This window comes from Anticarsia gemmatalis, chromosome 15 (genome assembly GCF_050436995.1).
Source record: "Anticarsia gemmatalis isolate Benzon Research Colony breed Stoneville strain chromosome 15, ilAntGemm2 primary, whole genome shotgun sequence".
Lineage (NCBI taxonomy): Eukaryota > Metazoa > Arthropoda > Insecta > Lepidoptera > Erebidae > Anticarsia > Anticarsia gemmatalis.
The window spans coordinates 9,421,996-9,441,382 of record NC_134759.1 but is presented as its reverse complement, the minus strand read 5'-3'; the positions used below and the strand labels follow the sequence as shown (position 1 = coordinate 9,441,382).

Below are 19,387 nucleotides of genomic sequence, written 5' to 3'. Positions count from 1 at the left end.
TACTAATTATGATTAATTAGATTACAAAATTTACAAGTAAAGCATTCCCGGATATATCATGAATACAGGCTTCCTGAATACATAACATTATATCTAAAAAAGCAGATCAAGAAATTCAAATTTTAGGTCAGGAAGAAACGGCATCCTTTAAAAATTACTCATTGCGACTTTAATAAACAAATTTCAAAACGAAATCATTACGGTATATTACAATAATTGACGTTTAGGTATGATTGACGGATCTCGAAAGAAATCTTACCCCTTGTAGAGTCGGTAAGAAGAACTACCAAGAAACTGTTGAATCTCGACCATTCTTTGAAAACATTGAGTAGTTTTTGTACAATTATTGTATTTGTATTTTATTGTTTTGTATTTATTATGTGTTAATATATACGTATATTTTTTATGTGTTAATATATACATTTATTAACTCAACGCCTTCTTGCGTAGCGTCTATCTGTTGGGATTCCGTGTACTGTTGCATCAATCTTCTGGCAAGGCGTTGCTGGGCTGCAAGTCACCTCCGCTAAGTTTGGCTCCTGAAAAAGCACAACCAAAATATTGACCATGAGAGTATTAAACGTTATACAGATAATTGGTTAATTACAATTTCCATTCGATTTTTTTAATTTCTGAGCAAATTCATAACTTCATAGCGAATTTGCGGAAAAAAGAATTTTATTCCAATATCGACTCTATCTCCTTTACTCTCCCGCGTAAGACTTCCCTTTTCAAATCTGGTTGAGTATGATATTGCTGTTCTACTCATAATTATATGCCGTTCATAAAATTATAGTTTACCTGATATACCTAGTTGCCATTCAGTGAATTGAAACGTTATTGGCTACACGTCAAATAATGGCGGCGATAAAGGCGCGCGCGGGGCGGTGCGCCTGCGCGCGCTGCGCTGACGTCACAGCCCGTCGTCACCGCGCGCCGCGCCCGCCGCGCCTCCCGCACACCCGCGTCGCGCGCGCTCGCTGATTCAGTGATAAACAAACCTTACCGGTGCCTCCTTGTAAGAAATGCTGCAAGTTTGACTTCCCGCCCGGGAACCTTGAGCTGCCTTCATGCATCTTTGTTTACGTACGACACAGCACAAGTGAGCCCCAGTGTTACTATGAAGTGTGTTACCGTGTAGCTGAGTGAGCGATCATATGACCTCGATGGCCTCTTGTTGCAGATGTCAGCCGCCGCCGCACGAACAACGGCGGTTTTATCACATTTTGGAAAATGACTGAAGGTTCCTTATTACACCATGACAAGCCGGTGAGTGCTCGGTTATGTGATGAATTTTATTTATTCTGAAAATGAACATTGGCTGCAGCTTTGCTAATGTGAGAGGAAAATATCTGCCAAAATAAACAGTGTTGCCTATACGCAGAGTCGATAACGTTTCGAGTTGAAGTGCAGATTCTTCACTGAATTAGTATCGTAATGATTCGTATGAGAGCGTTCACTGACCGTGACTTCGTGGATTACCATGGAAATCACTAATTCACCTTGTAAGACATTATATGCACGAAATTGGCCTTTGACAGGCATGTGTGATTCATGATGTGGCCCACATACAAATAACATGGAATTTTAAATATTTTTTCATCGCCAAAATGTATACTTTTAAGTTTGAGAAATTTTACTTTATTGTTCGGAGCTAGTACAGTATTGTGATTGTTCTAAAAGATCGTTTTAAATTCATTAGTGTAAATTGTCACATACATTATGTAGAGGTAGAGTCGACGTTATTTGTATTCTATATCGTACATCGAAGGATGGCATACATGAGCACCTAATAAGCATTATGTTATCTTTCTTATCGTATAGGCACTTACAATTATTTCTCGTAATCTGTGTTTGCACATCAAATAGATACATACATAGATTCTTGATAAACCAATTTGACCTTCTCGCTAAAGTATTAAATTCCTTAAAGAGGCTTGATGCCTCGGAATAAACATTTTGATCTTCCTTATTATTTTCTCTTACAATTGGAAATACCATACATTACTCATAGGTCACATCACACAATACTTACCACCCACGTCAATCTGGGTTTCCGATTTATCAACACCCCTCTATTATGAAAACGATTAATCTTATTTGAAGGCGTGTAGAATTAGGGCAGTAGAACAATAATAACAGTTGACATTCAATAATTATGTTCTATGATTTGGTACATAACAATGTCCTAATTACGTTTTAGACCTTTCCATACGTAAATCTGAATCTAATCATGACCTCGCCTTGAACTTGTCCAGATAGACATGTGACGTATGCTGATTACTTCTTTAATTAAAATGACTTCGAAGATGTCCTGGAAACATACCTAATCTTTCTTAACGTGTCAAATTAATTACATATCGACAGTTTCAGCTAGCATATGTTATAGGGAATCCACTAGTCATGTAATAAAATTAACGATGTTTCAATAATACAATTAATCTATTTGTAGTTAATGAAACAGAATAAATAACTTGTTATCACGTTTTACCTTAAAACAGAAGTGTTGGTAAATCTATGTGGGTTAGTGAAGTCAAGTTATATGAACAAAAACTTTAAATTGTGTGTTGTAATGGGAGTTTCCCAGACAACTCACACACAGGGCCGTTTTAGCCACGTTTTTGAGCATGTTTCGTAGGCACGTGTGCGTGTGTCATATCGTCTGATTACGTATATCGGACATGCGTATGTTTATTTAATAATGTTTAAGAGTATTACGCGTTTTGCTTTAAAAACTATAATCACTGGAGTCATTCATTCAAAATCCATACGAAAAATATTTAGGTCATTTCTTTCTCACATAATTATACTAACTACAAATAGAAGCTGTCATTTATATCATTACTCATTCCAACATGTTATCAAACTAGACAACATTCTTATCTACTTGATAAATTGTTGATGTCAACCCTAATGATAAAGACAAATCTACAACGGAACGACTAAAACAATACAGAATTATTTACTGATTTAAATGAGTCAGGAAATTTCTATACGATACTGTATAGCAGACGTAAGTTGATCATCCAATGAGAAAATTAATATGTCAACCGTCTACACTAGACCGGCGACGAGTCTCTGCCTCTTACATAGTTTAGTCGTTAAGATCCCGGTCACTGAACAATTATAAATGGAAAACAGAACATTCGGCCCATCCATGTTTGAAATTATTCGGAACATTCTCCTAAAAGAATATCTCTAGTAAGTAACATAATATAATAGCCACAGAATAAAATAAATCAATATTAATCAATTGATAAGAGAAACTACTGACCGGTTGTACTGAATACCAACTGGTTTTTGATAATATATGGTCGCTACCTTCCTCGTTGGTCGTCGTTTTGGACAACAAAAATATGGTTTTGTTATTAACATGGTCACCGTGTGTGCTACTCATTATCTATAAATTCCCTAACTTGCTCTATTATGACAAAGTCTCATTAGGTTGGTAAGTGGGTTACTATTAATAAAGTTATATAAAATTAAAAAAACAATCTTTTTTCCTAGGTAAAGCTTTCGATAAGAACGTCTTCGGACTGCGGATTTTATGCCTTACTTTTATTATGTTTAATGAATTAACGCCTTAAAATTATTAATTAATTAAAGAATTAAATGATACAGGTTAAAATGTTTTGTTCTTTAATTATTTATGTGCATATTACACTTGAAAATGCCACCATTATTTACTTATTATTCATACAATTTAATATTTCATATTACTTCTTGTATGGTATAAAGATAATACTCCTCTAAAATTCTCCGAGTAGTAGTAGTAGGTATCAATGATATTTAATTTTGTTGTAAAGTATTCGATACAAAACATTTATTCGCTCTCTATTTTTACTAAGGTATACTAGATTAGATTTTCCGCTCACTTACTTTTTACTTTGCATTTAATTTGAAACGTCACATACACACGAACGCACAATCATAAACATTTGAGATGGTCGTATCAGAAAATACTGTTTTAGGTATAAATTTGCCGCCAAGCGTAACTATCGCGAATGTTATTACCTCTATCGAAAATTACTTTTGTATTTTACGTCGGTGATAATAATAATTAAGTAACGTTTTTTAAAGCAAAATCTTTTTGCCTTTATAATAATCGCTACGCATTCTTGTACTTTAAATAATTCTGTGTGTTTCAATATTTAAGTTATATTTTAATCTTTGTTACTTCAACAAGGAGCTAGGTCCAAATAAAAGTTCACGTTTTAAAATAATAATACATTGTCAGTATAGTTTGGCGATTCAAAAATATTCTAAATGGTGCCGATTACTTTCTGATTAGTTATTCAAATATACAGTGGACGGTGGTGATTCATAATTATCAGTAAAATAACATATTTTAAATAGAACATTATGCAATCTAAAAAGAATACATAATATCCTGTTTAAATGATTTTACATGAAAATCCCGTTAGATGAACTCTATGTATTTTTTAAATCGCCATTCAGTCGCTATACGTTATTTGAACCATTTAGCATAGGAAGATACTAACAAATTCCAGCCTTTAGTGGATCTGCAAAACAAAATGATAGCAGGGCCCACGCCATCAGAATAGTAATTGCGAGTTCCGCACTGATTAGACATCAACGCGGGACGTCCGGATTAAAAAAACTAGTGATTTTCTAGATAAGATTCGACAAATTATTTGAAAATTTAAAAACGCTAATTATGCTTTTATTCTTAATGAATTGAACACACGTGTGGTTTTACAAATTTGTCTCGTAACGTGTAATTCGAGGAGCGGATTACAACGAACTTACTCAATAATGCGTCAACATTGCGAACGCATCAATATGATTTAATAGTAACAGCGCACATCTCTATTACGTACTGATAATGAAAATAAGCCTGCTATTATAACATCATGTGATTTCCGATGTGGTCGTTTGGATTATTACGGTGTTAATAGAATCGTCAAAGTATAAATTGATTCATTAGTAAATTACAATGATTAAATTAAACAAAAATAAAGTTTACTTAAATAAGTGCGCTTTTAATGAATTTTAATAACTATCCTTTAAGTAGTTTGTTTATAACAAATTTAATAGAAAAGTGGGTAGGTAAACGGTGTCATATTTAAATGGAACAGAAAAGAAGATGCTCATGTTGTTTGAGTTGGTATTTGATAATAATGAATCTCTATTAAGTGTGTGACCGACCTGTGATAGTGATACAATTAAAAGTGTAACAAAATTGTTCTATATTTTTCGAAGAGGATACTTATCTACGAACATGTCACCTCATTCATCAAGAAAGCATAAATTACCAGTGAGTATTGCTCGCCATTTCTCGTAAAATATTGCTCGAATTACTCAACGTCCTGTGATAGAAGTAATAGGTTTCTAGCAGCTAGTGTTACGACACAGCTTATGTTTCACCTGCACTTGATAACTGAATGAAGAATTGTAATGTAGCTACTACTAGTAACTTCGTTTTATATTTTACAATTAATTACGCGATTTTTATCATTTGGCATGCAATTTCATATCTTGTTTGTTTTGTTTACGTAGAAAAGAAAACGTCATGTAATTAACAAAATATGTATACTAAACGGTGTAAAATAGACGGCGATATTGATAAGGAAAGAGCATTTTGGATTGCTTTATTGACCAAATTAAGTAGAAAATTACTATGTAGTGTTATGCTTAAAGAAATGATTATTCTGTTAAACTCTCTGGCCTGTATCTAAGCTGGTGTTTGGACTAAGTTGACACCAACAAGGAGATGTGTTTTATGGTTTCGAATCTGACGATTTTGCAAGTGAGAATAGCGAAATGCATCAAAATTTGGGTTACGAGTAGATGTTTTAAAATAATTTATACATTAACAACTAAGTATTTTTTCTTTATCCATAATGGGATATTCCCAAAAACTCGTGTCGCAACAAGCATCCGTGCTTATGCAATGAGTCACATCCTGTGCATAAACGATTAACATGATTCTGTTGTAATAAAAACATTCTATGCGATTTATTTGTTGCTAATCGGTCTCTATGCTAATACAATGAATTATGCTAAATACTAGCTGCACTCGCATTTTTCGTAGAAAGAAATTATTTCATGGAATGATCTTATGATTATTGATCAAGTAGGGATAGACCCCTGTTAAATCACACGTTCAGAACCTTGTTGATTGATATTCCTTTGTCATAGTCGCAAAACTGTTTTATGCAATTCCTCAATGATAGATAAGCAAGTCCAGTAGCCAGCAGCGTGCGCCGGTTAGTCGCTTCAAGCCATGCCAATTGATCAAATGCAAACCTGTTTGCATTTCCGCTCGACTCGTAAGGTAAAATATTCGTGCATAACACCTCGATTACACTGGCAGAGTTAAAACTAGTACCGAAATGGAACTTGAAAACCACTTTTGGTTATAAATTGACAAGTTGGCGACCTTTACGATGATGAGAAAGAAAACCAGCTGATGACATACTTTGTGCTTTTTATGTTTTGTGCAGTAACATTTATGAAGTCGTTTTGAATAGGTGAGGCAAGAGTTTTTTGGCTATTAACTTAAGTACAAGTCAATTTCCACTTTCTTTTCCGCACCCATCATGCGAACCAGAGTTAACCAGTCTCCAGTATCATTCAAGCGAGACATCACATACACCTACAATGAATTAATGAAATCATGCACAGTTTAAGAATTACGCGAAAGTTCTGGTAGTAAGGAGTCCAAATAAATAGGATAAATTATGTTTTTCAGGCAAGACGGCATTTTTCCCAGGTAATAGAAATAAACAGTTTCCGATACATTTTAAAATGCACCGATATATATGAAACACTTTCCTAAAAAAAAATTATTTAACCTAAATCCATACTAATATTATAAATGCGAAAGTAACTCTGTCTGTCTGTCTGTCTGTCTGTCTGTCTGTCTGTCTGTCTGTCTGCTACTCAATCACGCCTAAACTACTGAACCAATTTGCATGAAATTTGGTATGGAGATAGTTTGATACCCGAGAAAGGACATAGGCTACTTTTTACCCCGGGAAAATGACGCATTTCCCGGGAAAATTCAGGTTTCGCCACCGAAGTCGCGAATAATCAATATTATAATGACATTGAATTTACAAAATTCCGTTGTCATGGCAACAGTTTTAATGGCAGATATGCTTTAGCGCGAGTTATATGAGATATAAATAATTTTGAGAATATTTTTCGTGAAAAAAAGCATATTTTGTTGTTAAAGAATAATTAAGCTTTGTATTATTAAAAACAATCATTCACGCGAGCGGAGCCGCACGGGTCAGCTAGTACGTAATAAAATACTAATCACCAAAACATTGCTGGATGCTTATGATTAATGACATTGACTCCATTAAGAAAACAAATATTGGGTTTCACCCATTTATCAAGTAAGTAGTGACATGTGCGTTCCTAATGATAAAAGCCCACATTTTTCTTAATAATACAATACACTTACTAATTCAATTGATAACTTAGTTAATGTTTTAATAATGTTAATGAAAGCAAATGTGCTTGCAAAAGGAATAAACTAAAAACTCGCGTTGCGTGACCATCTACTAATCATACACACTCTGGCTTACTTGAGATTTCGGCACAGTTTACTCTACCTACTCTCATTTGAAAAGACCTACGGAATGCACTGGCATTATTTTACAAAAACAAATAAATACCCAATCTATAAATTATAATTATCGCAAATTGGCTCATCTAATGAACACAAAAAGTGTAATTACTTTATTTATGGGCAATTTACTGAACAAAAACATTGCAGCGCTGTGACGACTCATCGGCGACTTGGTATTCATACATACTTCCTAGTTACTTTGTTTACCTAGAATCCTAATACCTACATTAACGAACAAAATAACGAAATCAACCTCTTTAAAAATCTACAAGGTCTAATTCATAGACTGGCACATTATTAGACTAACTTCTTAGCTTATCTAAAACTGTTCATAGCCCATCTGTTTCAAGTAAATGAAACACCTGTATTTTTTCATACGATGCCACTGAAAGAACAATTAGATAGTTGTATCAAAATCATAAATAATTTAGAGTGATACTATCGAATCACAATCAAATAGGTCCTAGATCTATTAATTGAATAGGTACTAGAATTATTTGATAATAGCTAACTGTAACAGCATTACTTTTTATTTACTCCTAAGACGGTAGGTAACGATTTTGCAGCCTATTCAGCTGTTTGAGTTTTCGTATGTCCTGAGACGTTATATAAAGTAACGTTTTTCCCTATAAAACTTACGTCATATCTATTGAAAAACATAACATTATTATGTCAAAAGTTGCTGAGTGTTAATACAAATAAAGATATCATCGCCAAACGACATAACACAGCCTTTAGCGTTGCTCCACAAGTGTTAGTATTTCAAACGTCCTTGAGCAGATGAAAACGCGATACGGTTTGGGTTGATGCTCGCGATTGTTATACGTGCCATTTACGTCAAGACTTAACACGGTCAACGCCTTTATTATAATAATTTTTACAGTAGCTAAAATAATGTAATGTACCCATTTTTCGATAAGTACCTATATTTAGAACGTCTTAAACAATATTGTGTGTAAAGCAGTATTTATTTTGACATTTTATCAGTTAAGCACATATATTTTGACCGCCTACATAGCCTTTCGAAGAAGCACTAGCTGCAACTAAAACTGTTAAGAATAATACAATATGCCAAACTCAAGTCTTCTGTTAAAAATAGATCATTGTACATACTCGTAAGTTCTGAGTTTATTATTATACGAGAGCTAGAATAAATGGTACCCCTTTAGATAGAAGGTAGTCTAGCCGGAAACGTAATCAAAATGAACTCTACTTCAATCTTATTGCCCTAATCAAGTCATAACTATTGACAATAGCTTACATACAGACATACTAATCTAATAAATTAATCCCAAAACGAATTTATCCTTCTTTGCTTTTAGCTCTACCTACCTATATATCTATATATAGAGGCCATAAAACACGTGTAACATTATTTATTATCTCATACTGTCATCTAAACAACCCAATAACAATTGGTTCCAATTCATATTTGTACAATTTCTACTTATAATTCCAATATTATTAATGTTCAGTCCTTGAAAACATGATTTTATCATTTAATTACAAATATGAGCAATTTATTTTATTACTATTCTACATAATAGTCCATCCACATTATTGAAGAGCCTAATAATTGATAGACACAGTTTGCTCGGCACTGTCGGAGACGACTGCATATCGTCGTAACTTTAGCAGCTTAGCAAATATTTAAAGTCTGCAGAGGATTGAAAGGTATGGTAAACTTTATTTTTTGTCTAATCATTTAATTATAACCCCGTTCCTACAAGATCAACAATATCTTATTCTAATTGTTACCCTGGAATTTAACTACCGGTCTAAATCAAATTCACTGCGGAATGTTACTATGATTTGATTCTAAACCGCTTAATACCAACAGTAGCCTAAAATAAATATCTATATTTACTGCTATAATAATTCATTGTAGCCTGCCTTCTATGGATTTTAACAGCGAGCAAATAACAAACTGTACATTCCGTGGTATCAAAGCCACACCTGTAAATTCTGCATTTTAATATACATTTTAGTGAACGACCAAGACTACTGCTTATTCGCAAAATGAATCTACTAATATTTCCTTATAGGTACCGTGCGCAATAGACAATAGTGTAAAACATTATAATCAGCATAAAGCATCCATTCAGAAATATTATTTGCGGTCAAATTGTACATATGTAACTACCAAACAGTGTTCCACCTAACCAAAGATGGACTCTATCGTGTATTGTTCGATCGAATAGTCTAGAAACACAAGAGGAAAATATAAAATTGTAGCTCTTATACGTGAAGGAAACCGCAGGTGCTTATTATCCAAATGTATATTGATAAGAATCTGGCTTCTGGTCAGGAGTTGTTAACTAAAGATTCGACCATGAATTAGGTACTTTGTATCATGGATGCATTATTGTTTTGATTGTTTAAAACAATCTCACTTACAGATTTTCCAAAAAAAAACAATTTGGCAATATCATTACTATCTTATGTACAAGAAGACAATTGTTATAACATAAAAACAAAATTACTATTCTTTCTTCCCTTGTCGTAATATAAAATGAATGATAGAAGCATATAAAATCTGTATACCCACTAGTATATGTACGTGTTATCAACAGGTTCGAATCATGGACGGAACCCGAGCTAGACTTGTTCAATTTAAACTCTCAAATTGACAATAACTCAGTGACAAATTAAATAGTTAATATTGGCTGTTACCGTTACCACCGGTTCTGAAGGTCGCTCATAACTGAGACCGGCTAGTAACTGAATAACGCTGCTGTTCGCATTTGTTTATTTTGTTAACCAAATTATAGTTTAACACCATAGAACGAATATATTTTTAAGTCTAAAATGGTTAGAATGAACTGAACAAGAGTGATTTATGCCGATTTTATATGCAGCAGGATGCTGACGTACACAAATTTTGCATTATTATAATGCCTTCGCACATTATAATGCAGTCAGATTCACGGAAGCCTTAGTCGATATTTATGTGAACATTGAATCGGTAACCAATGGATGAGGTCGAATATATTAATAACTCTTGCAGCTAAAGACAAGTCCTTGATGCATCTGATTTATATTGTGTTTTACACGTTGACAGTAAAAAGATTTACTCAGTGCCAAAAACTATACGAAAACTGATAGTGTAAACATGAAAACGCTGTAATCAAATCAAAAATCAAACTAGTGATCGCCCATGGTTACCCCTGTACAGCAAATTAAAGTTTACAAATAAATATCACTCTATCGCTTATTTGGCTACACATTTTTCAATGCGGTAATATTCCTTATTTCGATTTACCTTTAATAATCAAAGTTGATAATCAGCACAATATTCGTCATACACAGTTATCCTTTTGAATCTTAAGTAATCGTCTATGGGAAACACCCGAGGCATACCCAACTACCTGTTTCTACTATATTTCCTGTACTTACATCTATAGAAATCTTCTTATTCAATTATAATATTAATATAATCTTTCATTTGTTAACGGTAAGTAACTATACTCACTAAACTCTACATAAAGTGAGCAAAAATACTTCAGTATGATTGACGCAGTTGCTCCAAAAACATAAGAATGTGAGGATAAATTAACATATTCATTGAATGCACATTGATCTTATGACTACAAACGTGATAAGTCAATACCCTCGCGACTTACTTTATTGCGGTACACCACAGCCTCACAGGGTTGCACAATATTCGTCAATATATTATATGTGTACATTTCGCACACCTTGGATACAAACATGCTAAGTCATATTCATTTTTATTGTGTTTATACAAACACGCAATTTTCCCTGTTGGATTTATTAATATGGCTGCACGTGAGTAAATGTCTTATATCGTGTCAGACAATACTATTACAATTTAATTAGATTTTACAAGCGATTCCCGAATCCTAAGTAAGTAAGTAAGTACACTCGATGAAGATACTGGACATGAAGGTGATCTACACCTTCATGTCCAGTATCTTCCGCGTAAAAAGTCGGCACTCTTCTTAAAAATTTATAGAGTACTGAGTGTGTTTTACTCGTAAATATAATTATTTACATTGTCTCCGTCGTAGACCATTTTGATCATTCCGAGAAAAGTGAGTCTGGAACAATGCCAAGTTGACCAGACAGATTGACGATCAGAGTATAGACATGCATATATTTTTTTAAATTAATAGTTTTAAAGCCACTGACTGTTTTATAGGCCTACTGATCAAGTTCGACTCGATATGCGTTGCTACTCAGCTCTGAAGTATTCATGAATAATAAATGGCCTAGTAGTGGCAGCAGCTGGATAGAATTTTCTCAAATCTGACTTATTATTTGCGTTAAAGTTTTTAACACAATAGTTAGTCAATAGTTTACGTTACTGATATGCAGGTTAATTACTGTGATAGAATAAAAGCTGTAAGAGAAAAATCAAGTTTTTTGAAGTCGGTTAAAAATAACCTAAACGTACCAAGTATTTTTCAAACAAAAATAAAAATGCATAAGTGCTTAAACAAAGTCAAAAATCAATGTTTTAGAAAATAATGGATGTCTGATAATACAACCTGACAAGAAGTTTGTATTACGTTAAGTTACAACCACGACGCAATACTAGATTAGATAAGTGTCCTACGTAGATATTAACTGAGCAAATACATTTAATTATACTTACTTTTATTGCGTGCGTTTGAACTGATCACGATGTATGAATTCTATAGGTAACTTAATTATATTATTAGAAATCATTATAATTACAAAATATCCTTTTTCATTAACTTTTCTTGCTGTCTAGACTTTTTTATACTGTCTGATTGAGAGGAGTTAGGCGTATTTCTACCACACAAGCTAGGAGCTGGTCTGAAATTCGCTCAGTAGCTGTTTTATAGACCTCTAGAGTAGAAATACGAGGTCTCATTGCCCACAAATCGCATTATTTCAAACACACTCGAAATTTGGAAAAGGAGAGATTCAAATTGTTCTGAACTCTCGATCTCTTGCGTGGGAGGTCATGATTTAAGTCAGTTTTGTTTCAAATGACTCATATAAAAAAAACTGATGGTAGTACAGAAATGTGCTATAATATTACATACATGTGGTACAAAATTACGCAAGTTACACCAATATTACTTGCTAATGTCATATGATTTACTAAATTGCATATGTATCGCTCTGTAGGTTGATGAACTTTGCACGTCAGTACATTTCTATGTTATGAAACATGCATACGTGCTTATTTTCAAATGTGGTTGAGTACTTTGATTAGTGTTTATGATATAAATCCGATCTTGATTAAATTCTGTCGCGATCCACAGCGCTTTTTTTTACATTGAACGAATAAAAACTGCATTTCTATGGACTTCATAAAAAAGTTTGTGTATAACTCATTGACAGCAGTAACCAAAGAAGTGACACTTCATGTCAGTTTAGGTTTGGGTATAGTTCAGTTTATAGTTTCAGAGACCAAATACATATAATAATAGTTTAGAGAAGATTTATCTCAAAGGTACGTGTAAATTCCACATATATTATAATTACTATACTGCTAAATGCTTATAGAATAAATGCATTAAATTTGTCCATCATTGGCTCAACTTCTTGTATGATTTTTGCCTTGAAATAAAGCCAAAACACAATAATATAAAAATCCGGTTGCGTTACACACTTGCTGCTCCTAATAAAAGCAACATGGTCTAAGAATCTGTACATAATGCTCGAGCGGTATTTAGGAGCGACAGTGAAAGTAAATAAATGTTTGCTACAGTGTGATACAACAGTTGATCGTTAGTACCGGACCAGTCTCTATTCATGGCCAAGGTCGAGTCGCTGCTTACTTGACGTAATCCTCGTTGTTTTGGCACAATTCACACGCCGAACTTGAGCGATTTTTTCATTTGTCCATAATCGGTTATCTCCAATGCTAAATAGTTTCCTACATTTTAAAACACCTTGTATTTTATGACATCGCTGCATCGGTTGAAATTCGTGTTTAAAGAATATAGCTATTACAGTTTTGGTTCTGTGAATCAGAATATGATGGTCGACGGCTGGACGAAGGCCAAATTGCGCCACTGTCACTGTTGTAACCCGTATCCAGTCTGTCCTAAATATCTTCTTGAATGAAGACGCCGCGTGCCGACGAACGCAGTGTATGATCACCTGCCAAAATATTTTTACGTTAGGTACAAATGAGCGTATAATTTGAAAAAATCTTTAGTAATAAACAGGTAGGTATAATATAATTCCCTATTACAATGTATAAATGTAAGGGCGATACCTGTACAACGGTAACTGTTCTCGGTAGAGACGGTAGTCACGTGTGTAATTTGTTTTTGCGCGCAAACCACACACGTTTCAAGTTAAATATTTTTATCTTAATCAGCATACAAATTATACCTCTTTAAGACAGGTTTACATACAATCATACACTTATAGATGTAATAAAGTTTGTAAATAAACTAGTAATATTATTTTTTGTAATAACCTTCTACAAAGCCAAGTTCTAGGAGAACAGGCCGCGTCAATGACGGACATTCTGTTAAATAGTTTTTATTCAAATTTATTCAAGCAGCAATTTGATGAACCGAGTTGGTACGTTGAGGAAACTGTCAATATGAATAATTTAAATGTAATTAATCATATGTTTGAGTCGCTTAATTAGATGTAGTTATGATTACTAAAACGATTTTTTTTATTTGTAGTTGTTACGGAAATTAGGTATTTCATTTAAACACTGTAATAGGTATAAATTATCGCTCTCTTTAACATGTCTTTGCTCTTAGTTATTAAAAAACCGAATGCATGGAATGCATTAAAATTAAGTATTTATTACTTACATAAATTCTAGAAAATGTTCATCTAATATAATGGCGCTAAACTTGCCTGCCGACTAACGTTCGATGTTACTACCTTATTGTATGCCGCTGCACGATCGCGCGCGTATTCGTTCCGTTCAATTCTCAAGATATTCATGGCTCGTTTAATTGTGTTTTCATACACACATAAATTACTTTATTCCGCTTGCATCGTTGCACGATCATAGAACTAAATTCCGCATCAGTGCAAAAGATGCCGCCAAACCGTTAGTTTGTATGTTTAGGAAACATGATTGGTTTATGTATAACATATCGAATACATACATAATTTGTATTCAAAGTATCAGATATACAATAAAGCTTGTTAGAAGTCTATAGATAAAATCTATATATGTACTTGCAGTTGAATTCCGCAAATTTTAATGTAGACCTCTCCAATTTCTTATAATATTACGCCATTGGTACTGAAATCCAGTTTTCCGGTTTCCCTAACAAGAACAGCAACTCTTATACACACTTAAACCTAGACTGAAATAGAGTCATAACCATAGCCATATATAATAGAGCAATCTGATAACCAGCAGTTACTTTAAACTCTCTCAATACAATAAGAAGTTTATCTTTCCCCTATACTATTGATAGTTAATAATTTAACACATTAGCACTGTGAAGATGTTTTGTGAGAGGTGTCCAGTGAAAGCTTACTCAGTCAGTTCGTCTCAAGATAAACTGCATGACTAAGCATCACGCGAGGATTGATGAGCACTACGTATTGCCAATGAAATGTGCATCCGGCAATTTGTTGCGTGGCCATACATTTTACTCTAGATTTTTTTATTTTAACTCTTCTAGACAAGTGATTAGTACTTACTTAACACACACTAGAAGGTCTCTTTCTCTATTTTCTCTTCTTCATCGTAGAGTAAATTGTACGTAAACATTTCATTAAACAGAGAAATCATCTTGGTAAATTGATTATTAAAAAGTAAATTTAAGACCTTAATCGCAAAATGCAGCAGTTTATGAAAAAACATAGTTTCGCAATATCATCTTTTTTACGTCTTTAAACCAAACAGACATAAAATCGACCACGTCAACCTGAATCGCTTAACACTTCTGCAATTTAAAACCAGCTCTCCACAAGTCAGTGACCTCTGGATCACTGATATTGGCCTAAATATAAACGTAATGGAAACAGGATGCTAAATTTAGTAAGCAACAAGCGTCGAAGCTGGATTTAGATTATCTAAATAGCTTCCAGTAATGTCTAGATATTTTAAGCAGTAAATAATATATTTATTTTGGGATTCAGCACTTACATCCTATCTGTATTTATAATTTTGATGTTCAAGCAACAAACATTATAAAAAATGTAGAAACAAAATTTTGTCAGTGGCTTCGTACAAGACAAAGTTTTCATAAATTGTAGCCTGTACCTTTCCGGGATTCATTATTTTATACCTGATTTTCGCGAAATCTTGGCGATCGTGTTATCATCGCTAAATCATTTCTATAAATAATAATGTTAGTAAGGACCACGATGGAGATGTTTTGTTATATTACGTCTACTTTCTATACAATCTAGCTGCCAGAAACATCATAATATATCAAATACAAAGTGAAGATGAAACTAATTGACAGTTTATAACCAATAATGCACTGGTACGACGGTACTCGATCGTACGACACTCAATAGGATCTAATTGTGCCTGAGACAGATAAGAACGACCTCTGCGACTATTTCTTGACTATTTATCTATAAAGGACAAGGGCAAAATAATAAGTGCTCTACATACTTTACATTGTTTTAATTATACAACATATTACATGAATGGATTTCTATATAAAACTAACGCCTTGCCGTCCTTGGATTAACGCAAAAAAAAAGATCTCCAAATAAAATACTGCATTGTCTTATTAAAATTGGGTTAATACGAGTAGTATTTGACCTACAATAGACCCACCAGTTTGTCGAAATTCATTCTACATTAACATATAGAGCAAATTGATTTTATCGACAATAATATCGATTAATATACTTATGTCAGTACATAATCATGCTTGGATGAGTGTGAATTTCATAATTGTGAAATATCGTCAGCGACCTTCAAAACATTATTTCAATTGCTTTGATGTCGGCTTATTGACCCGATAGCACTGATTACATTGATTGATCGCTAAATTTATTTAAATTAGCTGCACATAGGTACTTAAATGTAGACTAAATATAATTTTATTTAGCCTCGCAAATACAGATAGATTATATTATTATTCTGTACTAACACGTGTCTTCAAATGTTTGGTTGGTGTAATCTACAGCTGTTATCGGCATGTGTTTTTTTAATTACTATAAATTAGATTACATAATATTATAGTTTAATGCGTACTATTTTTAATATTGCGTAATGGACTCGTGGTCGAAACCAATATCATGAGATTCAGGGGGATGTTTTAAACTGGTATATGGGGAAAATTATTATAACCATTTACGGTCCCGTAACCTAAACCAATGTATAAAACATATAAGTACTTAGTGAACATTTTTATCAATTTGAGTATTATTTTTCTCTATTTAAAAGGTTTAATAAACTCTAGGATTTCCTGGTAAATATTCAAGGTGTAATTTATATCCTAACTCTCTAGTGTGGTTTTATTTTACTAATTATTAATTTTGTGTACGTAGATGTGCGTGCGCATATGGCTAGAGGTGGGGCACGAGTGCAAGCCGCGTCGATCTGCTCTGGGGCGAGCACTCGCGCTAGACTGGAGTGTCTGGGTGAGGGGCGTCAGCGGCCACGACATCAGCGCCTTCGTGCACAAAGTCGTCTTTCATCTACACCCGCCTACAGCTTTCGTTTACCCTAAAAGAGGCAAGTACCTTTATTAATGTATTTTACTCCTTTGAAGTAACCTGTACTTCTCATGCACTCCACTGCCACTGTCCAGCGAAAACAATCTTGAAGATGTTTTTTCATACTGATCCCGAAATCCCTACTCAAAAATAAAAAGACGTTTTGGAGCCTATAGTATATTATCAATTCTTATTGAGTTCGGTATTAATGTAAACTTAGGTATATATTATGTCAACTTATCCCCATTATCACCCATGCTGATTATTTTGTTGTCAACTTACGCTTTATCTCGACGACTTTGCCCTCTGCTGTATATCACTTTTTTATTTATGGAACATTGAAAACTAACTACTACATTATATTATTACAGTGCTCCAGGAGCCGCCTTACGAAATTCAAGAGTCGGGCTGCGCTTCCATCGACATACCGATACACGTGTACCTGAAATACAGCAACAGGCCAAAGAAAATACGACTGAGGTACAGCCTGCAAATCGAGAACAACAACGAAAGCAACTCGGAGTCGCACTGCGTCTACTACGACTTTGAGAACCCGTCGGAGCAGTTGTGCAAGGCAATCATGAGTGGCGGCGGCGAGGTGGTGGCGCGCACCGGCGCTCCCGACCGCAGCAAGAAGCTGCTCGTCGTGCTGTCCGACAGCGGCGACGACAAACCGCACAAAGTCAACAACCCTAAGAAGTACAAGTTCGTTGAACCCATACAATGCAAACACGGACCAAAAAAACGAACTAAATCGTATTTATTCGAAGAGATTTGTTCAAAATGTGGTAACTCTATTTATGTGGACTTTAGGAAGCAACTGAGATCTGTGGCTATGACCGACGACGAGATAAACTGTGTGTCGCAGTTATACTTATCGTATACAAGCTACGAGAAGTCAGAAGATCCGTTAATACTGCCCGCCATTTCGGACCCTATTTACGAAATGCCTGTGCTCCCGCCAGCGTTGAGGAAAGCTCTCAAGAAAGTAGAAGACGATTACACGATGCTATGAGCCGACGTGCCTTCATCTATCAGTGTTGTGTTGTGATATTACTTGGTGCCATGAGAGACTTATTGCATTTGATGCAAACAAAATTGTTAGACTAAACAGAACAGTTTAGTGAACTCTAGGTATACTTATTATTTTTTACGAATATAATTTTATAGACTATTTACTTAGAATGTTCGACTGTTGACTGTTAATTTAAAGTACATTACCATAATCTAGTTAATAATAGACGAAATACGAAATAATGTGTGCTGTGAGCAAGATCTCAATAACGTAAAGGAGTATCTATTTTACCTGTAACTATATTTTATTTGAGAGAATATTCTTATACTTAGTTACGTGTTGTAAAGATATTTTATAGTTGGGGTTGTGAGTTATGTAATTATAATACGAGTAAAATTTTATTGTTTTGTGTTTTGTTATCGTACGTACCTACCTACAGGTGCCTGTTAATAATATTTTATCGCTACATGAATGCTGTGTGACAGGGTATTAGACGTAATTAGTTATTTAATAATTGTAAGGTAATAAATATTTGAAGCAATTATATAACAATGACTCTGAGTTATCGTACCTAATAACTGTTTGGATTAGTCGTTACAGCGTGGAAATTATGGCTAATTAAGCGTAAATTCGCTTATTCACTTCAATTACTTATAGTTATTATTTACTGTAATGCATATAACTATAATAGTATGTATTATACTCGTTTACTTTGCTACATTGTCTGCGGAACAAGTTTTTGTTACTTAAATAAAGAAACTTTCCATGTTCATCAGTCCATTTTTTTTTCAACCCAGTCATTGTTTGTTTAACCTTTTTTAGAGCAATTGTATTATTTGGAAAAGTAGGTACGAGGCGACCTATGTTCCGAAGTGGATAAATAATAGTTGTAATATATGCTGCGTTACTTTATTAAAATACAGTTGTTAAAAAAATATCACTACAGATAGCTTCCAAAGTTAATTAAGTGAAAAAGTTAAACCTCAAAGTTACTTGGTTTAAAACTAATCTTGGAGATTATTATTATTATTTCATTTAAATAAAGCATACATACTTCAATTCCAAGATCACCGAAATCACAGTCCAAAATCACGAGCTAAATACTCAATAATTATTATATCTATAGCGTTTATTATTTACTAAAAATGTGTGTGAAATGG

The 19,387-nt window shown here is 33.9% G+C and overlaps 1 protein-coding gene and 1 long non-coding RNA gene across 2 annotated transcripts; one reads left to right on the top strand and one right to left on the bottom strand.

The window, feature by feature from the left end:
• Positions 1–216: 216 nt before the first annotated feature.
• On the bottom strand, positions 217–3,950 carry LOC142978881 (uncharacterized). Its single transcript, XR_012959786.1, has 3 exons — positions 3,880–3,950; positions 1,007–1,304; positions 217–539 (listed from the first exon to the last, which is right to left on the bottom strand). It is a non-coding gene; the product is annotated as an uncharacterized LOC142978881 (long non-coding RNA).
• On the top strand, positions 962–18,997 carry LOC142978880 (protein ENL-like). Its single transcript, XM_076123486.1, has 4 exons — positions 962–1,102; positions 1,184–1,269; positions 17,045–17,231; positions 17,584–18,997. The coding sequence occupies exons 2-4, from the start codon at positions 1,234–1,236 to the stop codon at positions 18,225–18,227; spliced, it is 867 nt and encodes a 288-aa protein (XP_075979601.1). The 5' UTR covers positions 962–1,102; positions 1,184–1,233; the 3' UTR covers positions 18,228–18,997.
• Positions 18,998–19,387: the final 390 nt, after the last annotated feature.